This window comes from Typha latifolia, chromosome 1 (genome assembly GCF_019914945.1).
Source record: "Typha latifolia isolate L0001 chromosome 1, TyphaL0001v2, whole genome shotgun sequence".
In the NCBI taxonomy this organism is placed as follows: Eukaryota; Viridiplantae; Streptophyta; class Magnoliopsida; order Poales; family Typhaceae; genus Typha; species Typha latifolia.
Window position 1 is genome coordinate 10,151,187 of NC_133086.1, and position 17,402 is coordinate 10,168,588.

General features: G+C 35.8%; 1 protein-coding gene across 1 annotated transcript; it reads right to left on the bottom strand.

Annotated features, from left to right (window-relative positions):
* Positions 1–2,179: 2,179 nt before the first annotated feature.
* On the bottom strand, positions 2,180–11,516 carry LOC140797600 (cold-responsive protein kinase 1-like). Its single transcript, XM_073151184.1, has 7 exons — positions 11,291–11,516; positions 5,011–5,208; positions 4,799–4,926; positions 4,483–4,696; positions 3,973–4,204; positions 3,004–3,154; positions 2,180–2,902 (listed from the first exon to the last, which is right to left on the bottom strand). Exons 1-7 carry the CDS (start codon positions 11,310–11,312, stop codon positions 2,585–2,587), a joined length of 1,263 nt encoding a protein of 420 aa, XP_073007285.1. The 5' UTR covers positions 11,313–11,516; the 3' UTR covers positions 2,180–2,584.
* Between the last annotated feature and the right edge of the window lie 5,886 nt (positions 11,517–17,402).

Genomic DNA, 17,402 nt, shown 5'->3' on the forward strand with positions numbered 1-17,402 from the left:
AGAGATATCTTCCAAATACTAAGCCAATTCAAATGGGTATAGTTGCTTGTGTATAATAGAATACTCTTAAAAAGGTATAGTATGTAAATCCTCACAAAATCGAGGATGTCTACTTCCAAATCTCTATCTGACAAATGTTGTGGAACAATCTCCTGTCTCTAATGATTGATCAAACTGGAGTTATCAAAATGTCTTTCTAAGAAAGAGATCTCTTTTATTAGAATTTCCTATCACTTCATTGCTTCCTCATTCTTCAACTCTCTCTTCAACTTCCATCTAAGAAATTGGTGCCCAATAAAAAATGTGTATCCATCTCTCCAACAATTGATAATGTATGTTAGCAACACTTGGTCCGGGGGTATGCTAGGGAAATCTAAGATGAACCGAAACAGTATGCTGGCACTCTCTTGTGAACCTCCTAAACCGTACTAGTATCGAGAAGAAACTTTGGAGGCGTAGCAACGAGAAACTGTAGGACACAAATGGATAAACTATTAAAAACAATGAACATTGAATACAAGACTCTTTGATTACATAAGTAATTAGTAAATTATGTAGGGCTCTAGTGATTTACGTTGACACTTAATGAGTTACGTTGGTCAGTAACGAATTACATAGGTCTCTAGCAATTTAAGTTGATACGTAACGAGTTACATTGTCTAGTAGCAAATTACAAGGGCTCTAGCGATTTACGTTGATACTTAATGAGTTTTGTTGGTCAATAGCAAATTACGTAGAGTTCTAATGATTTATATTGATACTTAACAAGTTCCATTAGTCAATAGCAAATTACTTAGGAAATATACAAAACAAGTGGATGTTGACGTAATACGTAATCATGTAACAAAAAATGTTGAATAATAAAGAATTACATTAACAGCCTAAGGATTGACTCGATTGCAACAACGGAATGACTAAATGACTATAGCTGTGAGTTTAAATAGGATTTACTCATGATATCTAGAATACTTCAAATAAACTCATGTTCTTCTTGTTCGAACATCTTTTTTGACGATATACTGAATAGTAACAAAGGAATAGAGATAAGAAAAAATAACTAAGACAAATACAAATAAAAAATGGTGAATGAACAGGACACAAGAACAAATACTACAAATCAAAATTTATGTTGAAAATGAGATGAACAAAGAAAATTGCATAGGGTTTACTACAAATGAGATGGACGATAAACGGGAATGAAAACTAATGTTGAAAAACTATTCAATATTTGCAAGAACATAATTTATGAAGGAAAATCGATAGTGAAGCACTGAAGATTAAGGCTAAGTGGAAAAAGTAACAACAATTAGGGTTCATAGTCTTTACTTTTGTGCTTCAATAAAAATTACACCTAATTTTAAACTACAATTTTGAGAAGGAGATGGACCGTTGCTGGCTAGTGAGGAATAAAGAATGGATGTGATCCGTCCCATATCTCAAGTCATACATTGCATATCTCATGCGGTGGGTAACATTATCTCAATTAATGCGTTCATTAAAGCAGTCGTGTCAAAGCTAGTGTACGGCACTAAGAAGACAGAAGACATGCACTTTTAAACCTTCTTCTATTCTATATAATCTTTATAAAAAAAACCTCGTGAATTAGGATAATATCATCATTTTATGTTCTCACATATGCAGTTCTCAGAGCTTTGTAAAAGGTTTGGCAAAGGACAAATATGTCTGAAGACAGTAAAATTAGGTTTATTTTATAATAGAAAAGATAAAACAGCGAGAATGTGCAATCTGAAACCCATATTAAGTAAGTCTATGGGGGCAATAGTCTCCCTTTTTTGTGGTAGCATAATGATTACCTTTTTACCAGAAAAAGAAAAACAAAGAGAAGTAGAGCTTCTCTTCTCCATTCATAGTCGTGTCTCTGAACTTGACTATATATAAATTTGGATACCCTTCACCCGCACATTCAGGATCTCCTGTATAGTACTGATTAAATGGCACATATGCTCATTTCCATGAGTTCCACCGTTGTTCCTTTGCTCATAGAGTAAACAAAGCAAACCAGAGCTTCGAAGTTTATGGCGTAATGCTTGAAGAAGTGTAGAAATAAAGCTTACTGGTGAATAGGTATTTGTGTCAAAAGGCTTCCTACGAAGCAAAACATTAATTCATGGAGAAAGTCATTCTCGTTTTTGGACTTTCATTTGCCAAAGAGAGAAAATGAAAGGAAAATCTTAACTTTTCATATATAAACATTATTCATGGAGCCAAATATTAGACTCTACATGGATACGCAATTTGAAGAATGGCCGGAATTCCTCAATGTATCTACACTATTATATCTGCCTTAATTCAAATGACAAGAAATCGTCAGTCATGCTTCCTGAATCCGAATATAACCTACTGAGGTGTATGTTATTGCTATGAACTGCAGCTTGTGCAGTAGACATCAGTCAGTACCTAACTGCTAACCTTTCTTTTCATTAGAATCTAACAACTAATAGAGATCTCCATTCCGGAAGGTCTGGTTGCAGATTTCAAGAACCTTCAACATTTCAAGGCTGCAACTCTTATGGGATATCAATCAGTATCCAGTTGGCATTATAATCTTAGAACTTTCCCAGGGCTAAGAAGAGTCATCAGGTTGAGAGCCAGCAAAAGACGATGGAGAGAGAACATTAGAAGCACTCTCGCATGAAGTATTTGTATCTGTTCGATGCTTCCTGTTCAGAAATGTTGGTTTCACAGGATGATGAATGGGTTCTCTCTTGCAAGTTAAAATTGCAACTATTTCAGACATCGGGGGCCTTAAGTTTGGTAATGACTGGAGGCATAACATAGCTACATGACAGACTTGTAAGACATCTTCTTTGATAATTCCATCAACTTGCAGTGCTGGATCTACTAAATCAATTATCTTTGATCTTTTGTAAAGCTTCCATGCCTGCAAGAAGAAATACAAGAATCACGTTTTTCTAGCCATGATAATTTTTGTATTTACTTCAATGTAGATATGAAGGCAATGGCCTAAAATGAATTGCATACATATTCAGGAAGATATTGCATTTCATTTGGTAGTGTAAGATCTGTGTTTCTCCTGCTACTAATAACTTCAAGAACAAGTACACCAAAGCTATAGATGTCAGCTTTTTCTGAAAGCTCTCCTCTGATGGCATATTCTGGTGCAGTGTAGCCTCTGTGATGACAAATTCATATTAGAAAAACTAGAAGCTTATCATAACTGCTATAACAGATGTAATTATAGACAAAAGAGAGTTTTCTATTGAAGCATGGCAGTGTGTTTGACAGACTGTTCGGTCCAATTACAGCCAAGGCATGATGGACCTTTAAAGTTCCTAACGAAGTTCAGTTACCACCTAATTAAGATCGATAAATGTTCAATAATCAAAGACCTTACTTGGGATCAATAATTAATTGTGGGACTTCCATCACAGAATCTGTTAGGACTTTGAGTGCCCTACTTTAAAAGTTATGTATGTTTCTAGGAAACTATTTATTCTGTAGAGGTGGAAGCAGAAGAACTCTTGAACTGCTAGATGGCTTCCACTCATTTAATCACAGCTAGAAAGTTGATCATCTTCATTATAGATGCACAATATGAACCATTGGTATTGGCTATTGAGGGTACATTGTTTGACAATCCTTTCACCCAACCTCATCATCGGTAGAATGTCAACAGCGCCATCAGCAGTTTCCATAGATAGCATGGACACCAAGGGTGATGCAAGAAATTGACAGTCAATTGTTATGGCTACTTGTTTTTTCTCCTAACATGTGAGAGGGACCGAATTCTGTCCAACAAACTAGGATAAGGTATAAAATCTTCAACATGCAACTTAGAATATGTAATACGAAAATATTTACAGTTATAAGACAAAAGTACCACATAATTTTCCTCGATTATGTAGCCATATGCTATCAGAAATAACCATACAAATCAATAAAACTATAAGGAGAAGAGAATAGGTCATTAGAAAATAATTAGTAACTTACAGAGTTCCAGCAACTGTGGTACTGAGATATGCTTGGTCTTCAGGGAAGAACCTAGCCAGACCAAAATCACTAATTTTAGGTTGAAATTTGTCATCAAGGAGAATGTTGCTTGCTTTGATATCTCGATGAACAATTCTTAAGTTTGAGTCTTCATGGAGATATTGTAAACCTCGAGCAACACCGACAATAATTTGAAACCAAGTCTGCCAGTCCAAAATTGTCTCGCTTTTCCCTATCAATTTTGCAAACACATTAATAAATTAACAACCTTTCTCTAGTCGCAAGAAAGAGTTCTGTAAAATTAGTTATATGGTAACACCCTGATTATAGCATAGCATAAAAAAGATAGCCTTATAAGACGATATAATTAGCTATTACTTTTACAGGGATCCTTGACAAAATTATCCACATACCATCCAAGTATGCACCTGATGCAAATTCCTCTCTAGTTCACAGTGCATTAGGATGATCCAATAGTACTACTACAATCTATCAGATTGAGATGCTAACCATAGATTATATTGTCCAAGCTTCCATTTTTCATGTATTCGTACACAAGCAGACGTTGTTCACCCTCTGAACAACATCCAACAAGGCGAACAAGATTCTTATGCTGGATGCTGGTTATCATTCTAACTTCAGCTAGAAATTCAGACTCCCCTTGCTGAGACTTTCCGAGAGACAGTTGCTTCACTGCGATCATCCTTCCATCTGCTAGCTTCCCCTGTTAAATTAACATCTCATGAGCTGATATACGCTCAAAACATTTGGAGGTACTTGGAGATCAAGACAGCAGTCCTTGTGGCTCTCTTCTTGGCATTGTTACCTGAAAGACTGGTCCGAAACCTCCTCTTCCCAACTGGTTTTTTGGGTGGAAATCTCTTGTGGCATTCTTCAAAGTTTGGTAGTCGAAATAGTATATAGTTCGAAGATTATCACTGAAGTACTCGGGAACTTGTAGCATAAGAAGAACAATAACATAAGACTTCTCAAGTAGATTTGCTCTTAGGTGCTTCCACATAAGCTAATAAGGTTTACCTGAAATACTCTTCTTCTGTTGCACAAATTTCCATAATAACTCTCGTTTGATACACTTCCAACAAACAGCCAAAACAATTAAAAGAATAACAAGAGTAGAGATGCCACCAATGAAAAAGAGTGAGATTGCTACAGTTGGCGTTTTAGAAGAGGACTCTGAGAAGAATACTTCAGAAGGAGATGGCAATGGAGACACTCCTGCAAAAGTGAAAATCAGACAGTCGCAAATCAATTGTATCCAACATAAAATATCACCTTTGAAAAATGCATGAACTTGAGAAAATTTTAGATGTCTATATCTCTGCTTAGCTCACTAACATAATTGATGCTACAAGATCAAATGTGAAGGTTCCGTTGAACATACAATATGAAATGACTCAACTTGAACTGATAGCTTATATTTCTGAAGTCAAGCTGCTTAAAATAAAAATGACTGATCTGAGGTTTGGGTGGTATACAACCAGTAGAGCACAAACAAACTTTATGTTCAAACCAATAAATGCATAATAAGAATCATATAATTTATCTTGTCCCGTATGGGATTGAACTATTCAAAAAGTCCACCTCAAAATAATAAGGACAAGAAGATTAATGGCCCTTCCAACAAATATCCCCACCGTGGCCAAATACTGGTGAGCAGTTTCACCAGCAAATTAAGCCAAGAAAGAGCAAAAAGAACACAAGAGTTTTAGAGTAGGATAAATAAAAATACAAGAAAAGAAAAAGCAATCACACTACACCATTGTTATGCAATCACACTACGACATTGTTATGTGTTTCAGCTCACAGTTTACTTCCTCATCGGAGGGCATATCAGCCTTAGTGGGCTCTAAGTTGAAACCACCAAAATGAGGTTAGACATTGAGTGCAGCATTTGTGTTAGCTTGTTGAGCTATTTCTTTCGCATTAGCAATTAAAATAGCTAAAAAGAAAGCACTATCATAATAATAATAAATAAAATGCAAGGTATGCAAGTGATGATGTTGCAAAAATTTAGACTAAGACAGTATTATAGGAAATTAATCAAAAACACCCTGCCTTTTGCTTTTATTATCATTTACATTCTACTATATAGATATTTATCATTCAACTAATGCATTTTGCTTTTAATGTATCAAAAATATACTAGATTAATTCCACCCTAACATAGGAGTGTAAACGAGCTAGGCTCAGCTCAGCTTGGCTTGAGAGGTGGAAAAGTTGAGCTCGGGTTAAGCTCGAGCTCGATTTGAGCTGGAAAAGCTGAGGTCAGCTCGGCTCATCTTCAGCTCGATAAGGTCCGAGCTCGGCTCGCCGGCTCATGGGCTTAATGGGCTTCTGTGGGCTGGACTATAGCTCGATACAAAAATCATAGTGTTATATGGGAAAATAGCAAAATAATGGTGAAGGCTAGGATTCAAACCCAAGTTGATTGGGTTAATAGGAGCTATTTTAACCAACTGTGCTATATAACATATATACATTTATTTTGTATGTATATATGTAGTATGATCTCATATATTATATATCGAGCTTATTCGAGCTGAGCTCGAGCGAGTTGACTCTAACTCGGCTTAGCTTGATTAGCATTTCGAGCTCAAAAAGCCAACTCGACTCGGCTCATTTAGAGCTCAAGCTGAGCTTGAGTCAAGCTCTAAATGAGCAAAGCTTATGAGCCGACGAGCTTTCTTGACAACCCTACCCTAACAGTAGTTACTGGAATAGAGAATAGTATGTTACTTTTGAAAATCAAAATTAAAATTACCTAAAATACTCCTTATATGACTTTAAGTATCTAGTCTCCATTTATTCTTAACTTAACCTAGAAACATTATTCAAGGGTATTACAACTATTTTGTATCTATAGTTATCCTAACTCATCTACATGGTAACTAACAAATAAAAAAACTAATGGTGGGATGTTTTTAGGGCATTTTAGGCCAAATGCAGGGGTCGAATGATAAATATCTATATGGTAGAATGTAAATGATAATAAAATAAAATTGTTGGGTATTTTTGATAAATTCCCTTATATTTTATGTCCATTAATTCTCTATTACATCATGATGTACATTTCCAATAAAATGGATAATACATTATTTGATACTAAGTCAAGATTGATTATTCTGCTATCCCTTTCTACAATGATCACACATTATTTTTGGCTCATAAGTTCTTGATTTCCTAAGAAATTTCTATGATAAAGAATACTAGTTCCATATATAGCTGGATAAGACAACATCAATTGTTGGTTGACAGATCCTAGTAGTTAATGCTAGTTTGTCATTTCCCAAAGAGAAATAGTCATGGTTCCAAAATCGGCAATCCTAATCCAGACTAGTGACTAGTTTCAATTTGGTATTGGCCAGTATTTGCCGGATTGGCTAAAACTAATTTTTGTAAAGATTTAGGTCGAATCTAAAATGGATATGACCTAGGAAATATTAGTAATTGATATCCCAACTACCTTCTTTTAAGTTTTCAATTTTTACTCTCTATATCTCATACTCACTCTTCTCCCACCTCTCACACTTCAGCGAGCTCCTCTAGTGAGCCTCCCAGCTATTCCACGCTCTGGTGAACTCGAGTGAGTATTTTTCCTTTTCTTTTTTTCCTTATTTCTCTTCTCACTTTCTCGTTTCACTCTTTAACTCATCTTTTCTTGTTGCTATATAACACTAGTGAAGAGAGAGATCTCTCTATTTATCTCACTTCTGCAACAATAATTTACAATTATAGAAATTTACCAAATTCAACTTGGAATTTATTATGGTTTTGAGAGAGTTTTTTCTTTAATTTAAGCTACATATGCAAGTAATTTTTATTTTCTTATTTTTCTATTATTTTTTAAGATATTTCAAAATTTTCATGCATTTTAAATAATATTTAAAATTGTATGTAATTAAAATTAATCTAATTTGACATGGGTGGCTAATATGTAATCATTTTTTCTACAGTTGATCCCAATCCTGATACCTAGTTTAGAACCTTGAAAACAATATCCTTTTTTAGAGAAGACAATTATTTATCTAAAATAAATATATTAAATACTCTTCTTCTTCTTCATCTTTCTCCTACCAGCATTTTATCTAAACAATACTGCCATTGTCATCTTTAGAAATTAAGTCATTTAAGACCCAAACATTTGCTGAGAGAATGCTTGATATAAAGTAGAGAACATTGAACCTAGTTTTGGCCGATCCCGAGTTGGATCGATCGAAAAGGATCGGGCCCAAGCCAAAACAAGTCTGTTGACTGGTTTCAATTAGGTGTTAGTCAGATCAGCTAATACTCGATCTATATTAGCCGATGCCATTAATACGGGTGTAGGAGGTTAGATTCGACCTGTATCTCTTTTCTTTCTTATTCTGACAAAGATTCAATTATCTTGACCTCCGGTGACCTTGGGTGAAATTTTTTTGTTTTTCTTTTTTTCTCTCTTTCTTTCTTTTTCTCTTCCTTTCGGCGATCCCTCCTCCCTACTCTTTCTCTTCCTCCCTCTCTCTCTGAGTCTCTATCCCTGTTACTGCAATAGAAAATCTATTGTAGTAACAGTGACAGAGGGAGGAATTGAGGAAGAGATGAGAGGGAAAGAGAGGGAAAAAGAGAGAAAGAGAGGGAGGAAGAGAGAGAACTAGGTGGGCTGCGGTAGGAAGAGAGAGAGGGAAGAAGAGAAGGAGAGAAAGAGAGAGAGAGAGAGAGAAGAAATAGAGGAAAAAGAGAGGTGGGCTGCAACAATAAAGGGGAGAGGGAAGAAGACAAGGAGTAAAAGAGAGAGAGGTGGGCTCTGAGCAGTAAGAGGGAGAGAAAGGAAGAGAAGGAGAAAAAAAAGAGAGGGAAAAGAAGAGAGAGAGGAACTGGAGGAAAAAAATAGTTGTTGGATGCAGCAATAAGAGGGAGAGGGAAGAAGAGATAAAGATAAAGAGCGGGGAAGAGAAGCGAGAGAAGTAAGAAAAACATTAACATCATAAAAAAAATAAAATTTGGCTTGTGGTAGTAATTTTTATTTTCTTATTTTCTTATCATTTTTTCTAAATTTTTAGAATTTTTTTACATTTTTATATAATATTTAAAATTTTATTTAATTAAAAATAGTCTTGATTTGATTCGACCAGTTGATACGGCCGATTTTGATTCCAAAACTAAATTCCAAAATTTTGGATTCTATCAATATTGTGTAATTTCACTTATTATATGCTTAATCCTCACTTATTACTATTCAATCCATAGAAAAATATTATAAATCAGTAGAAACATGCTGTAAACCTCTTAAAACCATATAAAAGCACATATAGACATTAACACAATGCCTTTTTTTTTTAATTTGATGCCATTTGGCTCTCAAATATTTACCTAATAAATGTATTGGTTTACATTTCTCAAAAAAGAAATAATGTATTGGCCTATATGAACACAAATGTGACGGCTTTTTTCTTTTTAGTTACCTTTTGGCAACTAAACTACTTGCGTGAAAAATGCTTGGTATGAGTTAAAGTAAGTTAGATTTGGTTCTATGCATCAAATAGCATACAATTTCACTTATTCTATGTTTAATTCTTACTTATTATTGTTCATTCCATAGAAATTTTTTGTAATTCTGCAAAACCTATATACAAACACATATGCACACTAATATGGTATCTCTTTTTATTTGATGTCACTTGGCACTAAAATATTTACCTAAAAATTCAAATATGCACTTACGACATATAGTAAGTGCATAATTAATATATAATAAGTACAGGTTACTATATACAGTAAGTGCTAATTAAATGTATAATAAATATATTAGCTTATATTTCTCCAAAAATTAAATGTATTGCCCTATCTGAACACAAATACGATGGTTTCTTCTTCTTTAATGCCTCTTGGCACTCAAATACGCATAAAGCATGGTTGGTATGAGGTAAAGTACATTGGATTTGCTTTTACATATAAATACAATACAATCTTCACTTATTACTATTCAATGGGCAGAAAATTGCTCTAAATTCGTAGGTAAATATGTAAATCCGTAAAAGCTTGCTATACTCCGTAGAAACTGTATAAGAGCACATATGCTCACTAATAAGGTGGTTTTTCTTCATTTGATACCATTTAGCACTTAAATATATGCTTGAGGAATGCTTATTTCAAAAAGGTATTGTCTTCTCTACATAAATATATAATTTATGTTTTTGAAAAGGACAAACTTGCATGTAAAGAAGGTCTTTTCCCTCCCCACACAAAAATAAAGGCACTTTAGTCCAAAAAGAGTCAATTTTGTTCTCCTTGCAGAGGATAACCAAAATGGGGCAAACGTGCAAACGAAAAACAACTTTAGTGTTTTGCGCAAAACGCCATTCTAAAATAAAGGAAAATAGCTTTCTGCAGAATTCTAAATTGCTTTGAGTTTGTCTAAAATATTTTTTAAGAAAAACTAGAGTACAAATGTAATATTTGCAACATCTAGGTACCTAGTTAAACTGAGCCTAATCTTAATGGAAGCTTCAAGGTATCAGCCATATTTACTTTGTTGTGAAGACTGTTTTCAACAGTTTCAAACGCTCTGGATACCAAATGTTGAAGACTTAAATATGGAGATGATATATGTATATACGAATAATATAAATATATTTGATACTGTCAGGCTAAGAAATAACTCTCCCTGTTCGGACCTAGAAATGCCAAAAGATCTTCCCAGATTTAGAACAACAGAGAAGAACAAGAATCATGAATCTATGGCATTGAAACTAACCTATTTTTGGTATCAAGATTTTTATGAAGCTCAGAAATTTAACTTCACTTCAAAGATAATTTTTATTTTTAGTTGTTTGACCTAGCTGACTTAAGTATATAAAATAATTGCTACCAGTAATCTATATCAAATAGGTTTAGGTAGCACAATTTCCTTGATGATTTTTCCGACCAAAAGCATAATAATTTGGCCCATTAACTAGTTGATAATACTTATTACTTACTCCTAATCCTTCCTTTCACATTTTAAGGACATAGTGTTTCAGCACTTGAATTGAAGAACTAATTCATCACCTTAAATCTCAAAATAACTACAAAATTCGTCATTGTGCATTCTCACCGCCGGTTGTGTTGATCAACTTAACGACTTCCAAACTAATCAAAGATGACTCCACAATTACAACTACCTCCCTCCAGCTGCAGAAAATCATAACAGAGTTTGCTTCTTCCTGACAACTTAGCACAATTCTCGCAGAAGCCATCACCGAGTTTATCACTCAACTTCTCTCTTTCTATTCTAGTGATGGTAGCAACTAAAGAGCAGAAGGAGGAGGAGGAGGCATACCGTCGAACAGTTGGCGAGCCATTTTACTTCAGCTCTGGGTTCCACTGCTCATCTCATAGGAAGCGGAAATTGACTCTCTTTCTTTGGGCTTTGGTATGACGTAATTAGAGGGAAGCGAGAGAGCTGGCACTCGGTTTGCATCGTTAGGAACGAGAGCTTTGTGTTCTGATACGACGACAAGCGGAAGCCGAGGATTATTACTATGCCGACCGTCGAGGCCTCTCACAGCATAAGCATATACTCTCTTTTTTTTATATATTTTGCTGGGAAAATTAAAAAGAACAACCGGCCGTACAGCTAGCAGACCAATTCTTGGAGGAGTTTATTACGGAGTTGGGTTGAGAGCGACATAGAAGTTCTTTTTAACATTCTTTCCTTCGCTCCTTTTTTTTCTCTCTAGATAAAATTTCTTCTCTCCTTTCTTCATAATATTTTGGTCGGCCGTATTAATTTTAATATTTGGAGATACTCTTCTAAGAAATTCTATTACTTATTTTAAGCTTTGGAAGAAAATTAGAGGTGTTCACATCAAACATTATATATAATAGATGGGTTACAAATTTATTTATCTGAGTGAGCGATTTTCAAAGATAGCAATTCAATGGGCAATTTTCGATATTATCAGCAAATTAAAGAACTGCCATAAAGATTGCTTAACTATTCAGCGATACGCGGACTTGAAATATTTTTCTTATTTATTAATACGTAAAATAGCTTACAGAAGAAATAATTTATATTAAATTTAAATCATTACTTAGGTAATGATTCTCGTAGGCACGTACGTATTGTCTTACATGGGTGCATGGATCAAAACTTAACTAGTAAAGTAATAAGTTCGTAATTCACCTACTTGGGTTGGTTATTTGGTGTGTAGACAGACTTAGATCAGCCAAAACCTCAAATTAGAGAATTACAAAAAGTGTCCCAACAAAAGCACAATCTATTCCGATGAGGTATTAAAAAGAGTTTTTCACCAAATTAACCATCATAAAATTTTTATGTTACAAGTCTACCTTAAATAAGAGACTGGATAAGTTAAAAAATTATTGATTGGGACAATGACTTATATAAAAATTTTTAATTTATTAAGAAATTGCTAAGCATGAGAGAAAACTATTCTTAATCGTTTTCTGGTTTGACTTCTAAATATGAATTACTGATCGGGTTAGCGATTTATATGAAAAAAAAATTCTTTTATGCTTAGTAATTTTTTAGCAAATTTTAAATCTCCATATAAGTCGTAGACCTAATCACAATGCTGCACAAAAGGAGAGGAGGCTTGAACATGCTTGACGAAATAATCTAAAGGTGGACAAAATGCAGAGTTCCCAAAGCTCATCTTAGGTATAGAGAGAACTTGACGAGGGCAAGATTTCTTGCCACTGAAAATGAATTTATTCCCACATCTCCATAAACTTCATAATATGTTAAAACAGTAACACATGTGTCATTTTATCTCGGTGTTGAACAAATGTTAAGGAGCCAAGTGGCCCTATTCTTTGATCTTAGGTCGAGTATGTTGTTGAACCAAATAGCCCTAATGAAGTTGTAATGGAGAAGAACATCTTGATTGTTTTGGGTTCGCTTGAGCAGAATGGGCAAAAGGGGTCTATCTCCTTCATACTACATTGAAGAGCTGTCCTAATTGGAAGAGCCCTATACTGCATTTCTAAGTAAATATCTCTACTCTTGGAGGAGAGGCTTACATTTCCAGATAGTTTTCCAAAGATCTTTTCCTTCAAGCAAAGAAGAAGAACTCAGCCAACTTCTATTTGACAAAGAGCAAAAGGCAGACTTGGAGAAGAATACATTGTTGATCATTGGCTTCCAAATGAGTTGATCTTTCCTGTTAGAGGAATCTACATCTAGATTGATTCTATAGATTTGAGTTACCTCTCCTGGTGAGAAGAGGGAGTTGATTAGATCCCAGTTCCACTCACATCCGATGATGAGATCTTTCGATGATATTGGCTGGGATGAAAAGATGAACCTGGCAACGGGAAAACAGTAACTAGGGATCAAAACTTGGGTGAATTGAAGCCGCACTACCCACCTCACACATAATGTTTTTTCTAAGTTCACTTTCGAGGCTCAAGATGGCAGCCGAAGACCACAATGATCAATGCCGCTTTTTGCCTCTGTGAAGGAGAAATTAGTGTGATATCTAGCTTTGAGAAGTTGCACCCACAAACTCATCGTCATTGAAAGAAGTCTCCATGCTAACTTGAGAATTAGAATCTTGTTCACTAGCTCCAAACTCCTAAAGCCCAAACTGCCATGGGTAGAGGGGCGACACAAGAGCTGCCACCTCTTGAGATGGAAAGCCTTTGATTCTTGTCCATGAGACCACTAGAAATTCCTCATAACTAAAATGATTATCTATGATAGGGCTTTAGGAAAAGTAGTAGCGGCCATAAAGAAAATCAAAATAGAACTTAAATTTGATTTCAGTACTAATCTTCTAGCCTGAGAAAGGATTCTCGACTTATATCTTGTTAGTTTGGATTTCACCTTTTGAAGCACGAAGTTTAGTGCTTGATATTTGGACAACTAAGCCTTGAGTGGATTTTCCAAGTGTTTGTCACCACCAATAAGAAGAGGTCGAGCTCTTAGTCTCTATGACACCTCACCCCGACTAGTAGTGGAGGCGTTCCAACTGAATATGATTATTGATTTCTCTAAATTTAGTTCTTGCCCAGATAATAATCCATACCTCTCTAGAATGATTTTCAACTAGTTAGCCTTAATAGCTTTTGCTTTGCCAAAGATTAGGAGATTGTTTGCAAATAAAAGATAGGTCAAGACTGGTCCTCCTCGGGTCGGTTGGATTCCTCTGTATCTATTGAGTTTGTAAGCCTCATTGAGAAGAAGTGAGAGTATGTTGGATCTGATGATGAAGATGATAAGCGACAGCAAACATCCTTGAAGTAGGTCATGAACTAATGTCAATAGGAAGCTTGGTTTGCCGTTGACAATAACCTCAAAAGAGACCAAAGTGATGCATCCAATTAAAGCCGAATGAAGTGTGTTGGGAAACCATGAAGCTTGAAATAGTTTTCGAGGAATTCCCATTCCATCCTTTCAAAAGCTTTAGATAGGTTAGCTTTAACCATAAAGGATTCCACTTTGCTCTTGGATGTCATCAAGTAGTTTACCATCTCTTGAGTGATGACTTGGTTGCCCAATGAGTAGTGATTTCATCTTTCCAACCAAGATCTTTTCTATGTCCTTGTAGATGACATTGCAAAGGCTTATGGATCGATAATCTCTAACAAGGACTGCATGGAGTTTTTTCTACAATAAGGGCAATGCTAGAGTGACTAATTCTTTGTTTCGTGACACTAGAGCTAAAGAATTTCTTGATAGTGGAGCAGGTTGTAGGCTTCACGAGGTCCCATAAAGTTTAGAAAAATCTTGTATTAAACCTGTCCAGTCCTAGGGCATGTTGAGAGGGCTTCAAGGGACTCTGCCGATAGTTGAGCAACATCACAGGGATGGCTAAAGAAAGCACCATTCAGGTTTGAAGGGTAAAATATTCTTAAAATGGTCCATAAAAGCATTACTTATGCTTTTAGTGTTGTAACTCCTCTCCCGCGAGACCATCTTGAGGCCTGAGATTGTATTTCTGCATTTTGTAACTGAGGCGAATGCATGGAAATATTTGGTATTTCGATCTTCGTAGTTGAGCCAGTTAATCTAATGCCTTTGTTTCTAGAATATCTCCCCTTTCAAATATAAGTCTTCTGGTTGGGATCGAATGTATCTTTCTTTGCATAGGTTTTCATTTGTTGCAACTTCGGATTGAAACTTGAGGGTTATCTTCTCCAGGTCTCTAATTTGAGAAGTAAGGCAGCTAGCTTCTTTCTTTGCCTAGCCATGAATGCGGTTTGCTAGAGCATCTAGGTTGCCCGTGAAAGGGAGAACTAGGATTGAAAGCTTCTCTCCAAGATTTTTGACAAAAGGCAGGGTAAGAGCTGACTCTGAACCACTAGTTCTCCATTTTGAATCTTTTTGAAATTTTAAAGACCAAAAGAGTCCCTAGTAGCAATAGATTGTGACCAAACAATACCGCCGATAAGTGTAGAATCTGAGTAGTAAGGAAGAGGTTATTTTAAGATGAAGAGGCCAAGGCGCGATTGACTCATTCCCAGATAAGGCTATTTAGCGACCTCCTATTAGACCAGGTGTACGTTGGTCTAGAGAAGCCCATGTACATCAAGCCATCTTTATTGATGTAGTCAACAAACCTTTTGGACGGAGTAAGGGAGCAAATAGAGCCACCCTCTTTTGTGGATAGTCTGCTAATGCAATTGTAATTTTTTGATATAGCAAAGTGGGGTGTTTCCCTTTACAAAATAGTCTACCCTTTACCATAGAAAGGTGTTGTCCTTTCAATTGGGGATTCCATAGATGTCTCGATCTAATTCTTATCGTTGAAGGGCCATTTAATTACAACAATGTTGAAGTAGTTCATTGCCTCAATGATCGTTGATGGTTCCTAAGGGGGAAGGAAGAGAGATTTATTTTCTTTTTTTGCTTTCACCTCTCTGCACTTTGTCTCAACAAGAAAAGAAATTGAAGCTCAAGTACTATAGAGGATGGCCTTGAGGTTATGAACCGTTGAGGAGCCTCCACTCATTTGACAGTTCCACGCCACAACTTTTATATCTAGCTTTGTGGCGAGTTTAGCTCAATCGCGGTATTAGAGGAAAGGGGATTATATGGGGTTGGAGTGATACTCATAGAAATAAAAGGACCTAGGGATGAAGAGGGGGATATCAGAGATGAGGAGTGGAGTTATTTTGGAGTGGGTAGAATCAATTTGGAGAGGGAGTGGTTTTCTTTTAGCCAAGGGATTTTGGTGTGGGTATATGGGAGCTTTCTAATGGAGGAGGCAAAGACCGTTTTCAACGTGGGTGGGTTTTTGCATGGGTTTTGGTTGCTTTTGCATGGAGTTTAGATAAGAGCCCTATAGCTTCGTTTGGATTGGATGGATCAATTTTATGCATGTAGGAGGGATGGATGGCTGGGATGAGATCTCCGTCCATCTTAATAAAAGGGAGGGAGAAAGGGACTAACATTGATGGCTTGGGTTGTGGTAATGGCATCGTCATTCTTGGGATTTGAGAATCTAAGAGAAACGAAGACGTATCCTATTTGGATTGAAACCGAGACCATACCTCCAATGCCACCTCCTTTGTTGAGTCCTAAGCTGTCATCAATGAGAACATTAGCTTGTTTCAAGGCGACAAGAGATGATCCTCGATCGACAACTGATTTGTGATTGATAAATACCCCACTGAAGCCTCCTTTGCCAGTCGACATATCCATCCTAGCAGATAGAATAGGAAGATGGTGATCATGACTCTTTTGGGTTGAGGAACCTGGAGCTAGAGGGCCACGCTCTACCATGATTGCCGATGTGTGCTGGTATTGCACTAGTAACCTTATGGTGGCCAACTTCGAGTTAATCTCCCCGCTATTAGAGAGCTGATTGAGAGATTTCTATGAGGCATTTAGGTCATCGAACTTTGGCTTGAGATGATCAATGAGCTTAAGTCTTAAGTGGAGAGAAAAGACATTTTTAACTTTGTCTTCCAATGAGCTCCAATGAATGCAAACCGAGCGTCAATGGCCAATTCTAGCACAAAGTTAACAACAATACCATAGAGCGTCAATGAACAATAGTTTTCCTCCAAAACTTATGGGGCTCTAAACCTTTTGCATATAACCACCTATTATCTAATTGTAAAATAACACCTTTTCAATTTACAAATTGAAACTACATAAAATATTAGAAAAGGTACAAAATCTTCATGGTTTAATTTCTACAAGAAAAGATCATTGTGATTTGATATGATATGCAAACAAATCTTTATAATTTCCAACTTTTAAATTTGCACTATTTGACTATGAAACAAATGGAGTAATAAGTGTCATAAAGTAAAACACTAGCACCGGTTCTTAAAATAAAAACAAGCCATAGGGAGCATCTTTGTAAAAATGAAACCATAGAGATTGATTAGTTGAAAACCACTAGGATTACTTGTCTAGATTTAAAATTATGATTAGCGTGTATATAGTGTTACACAAGCTGATCGGTTTGAAATCG

What these genes read in the sequence shown, in the direction of transcription:
- LOC140797600 (XM_073151184.1), bottom strand. Translation starts at nt 11,312, where the DNA reads ATGGCTCGCCAACTGTTCGACG. An exon ending in ACCACAGTTGCTGGAACTCT is followed by an intron (nt 3,155 to 3,972) that starts GTAAGTTACTAA and finishes TTGTCATCACAG; the next exon opens with AGGCTACACTGCACCAGAAT. An exon ending in TGCAATATCTTCCTGAATAT is followed by an intron (nt 2,903 to 3,003) that starts GTATGCAATTCA and finishes TTCTTCTTGCAG; the next exon opens with GCATGGAAGCTTTACAAAAG.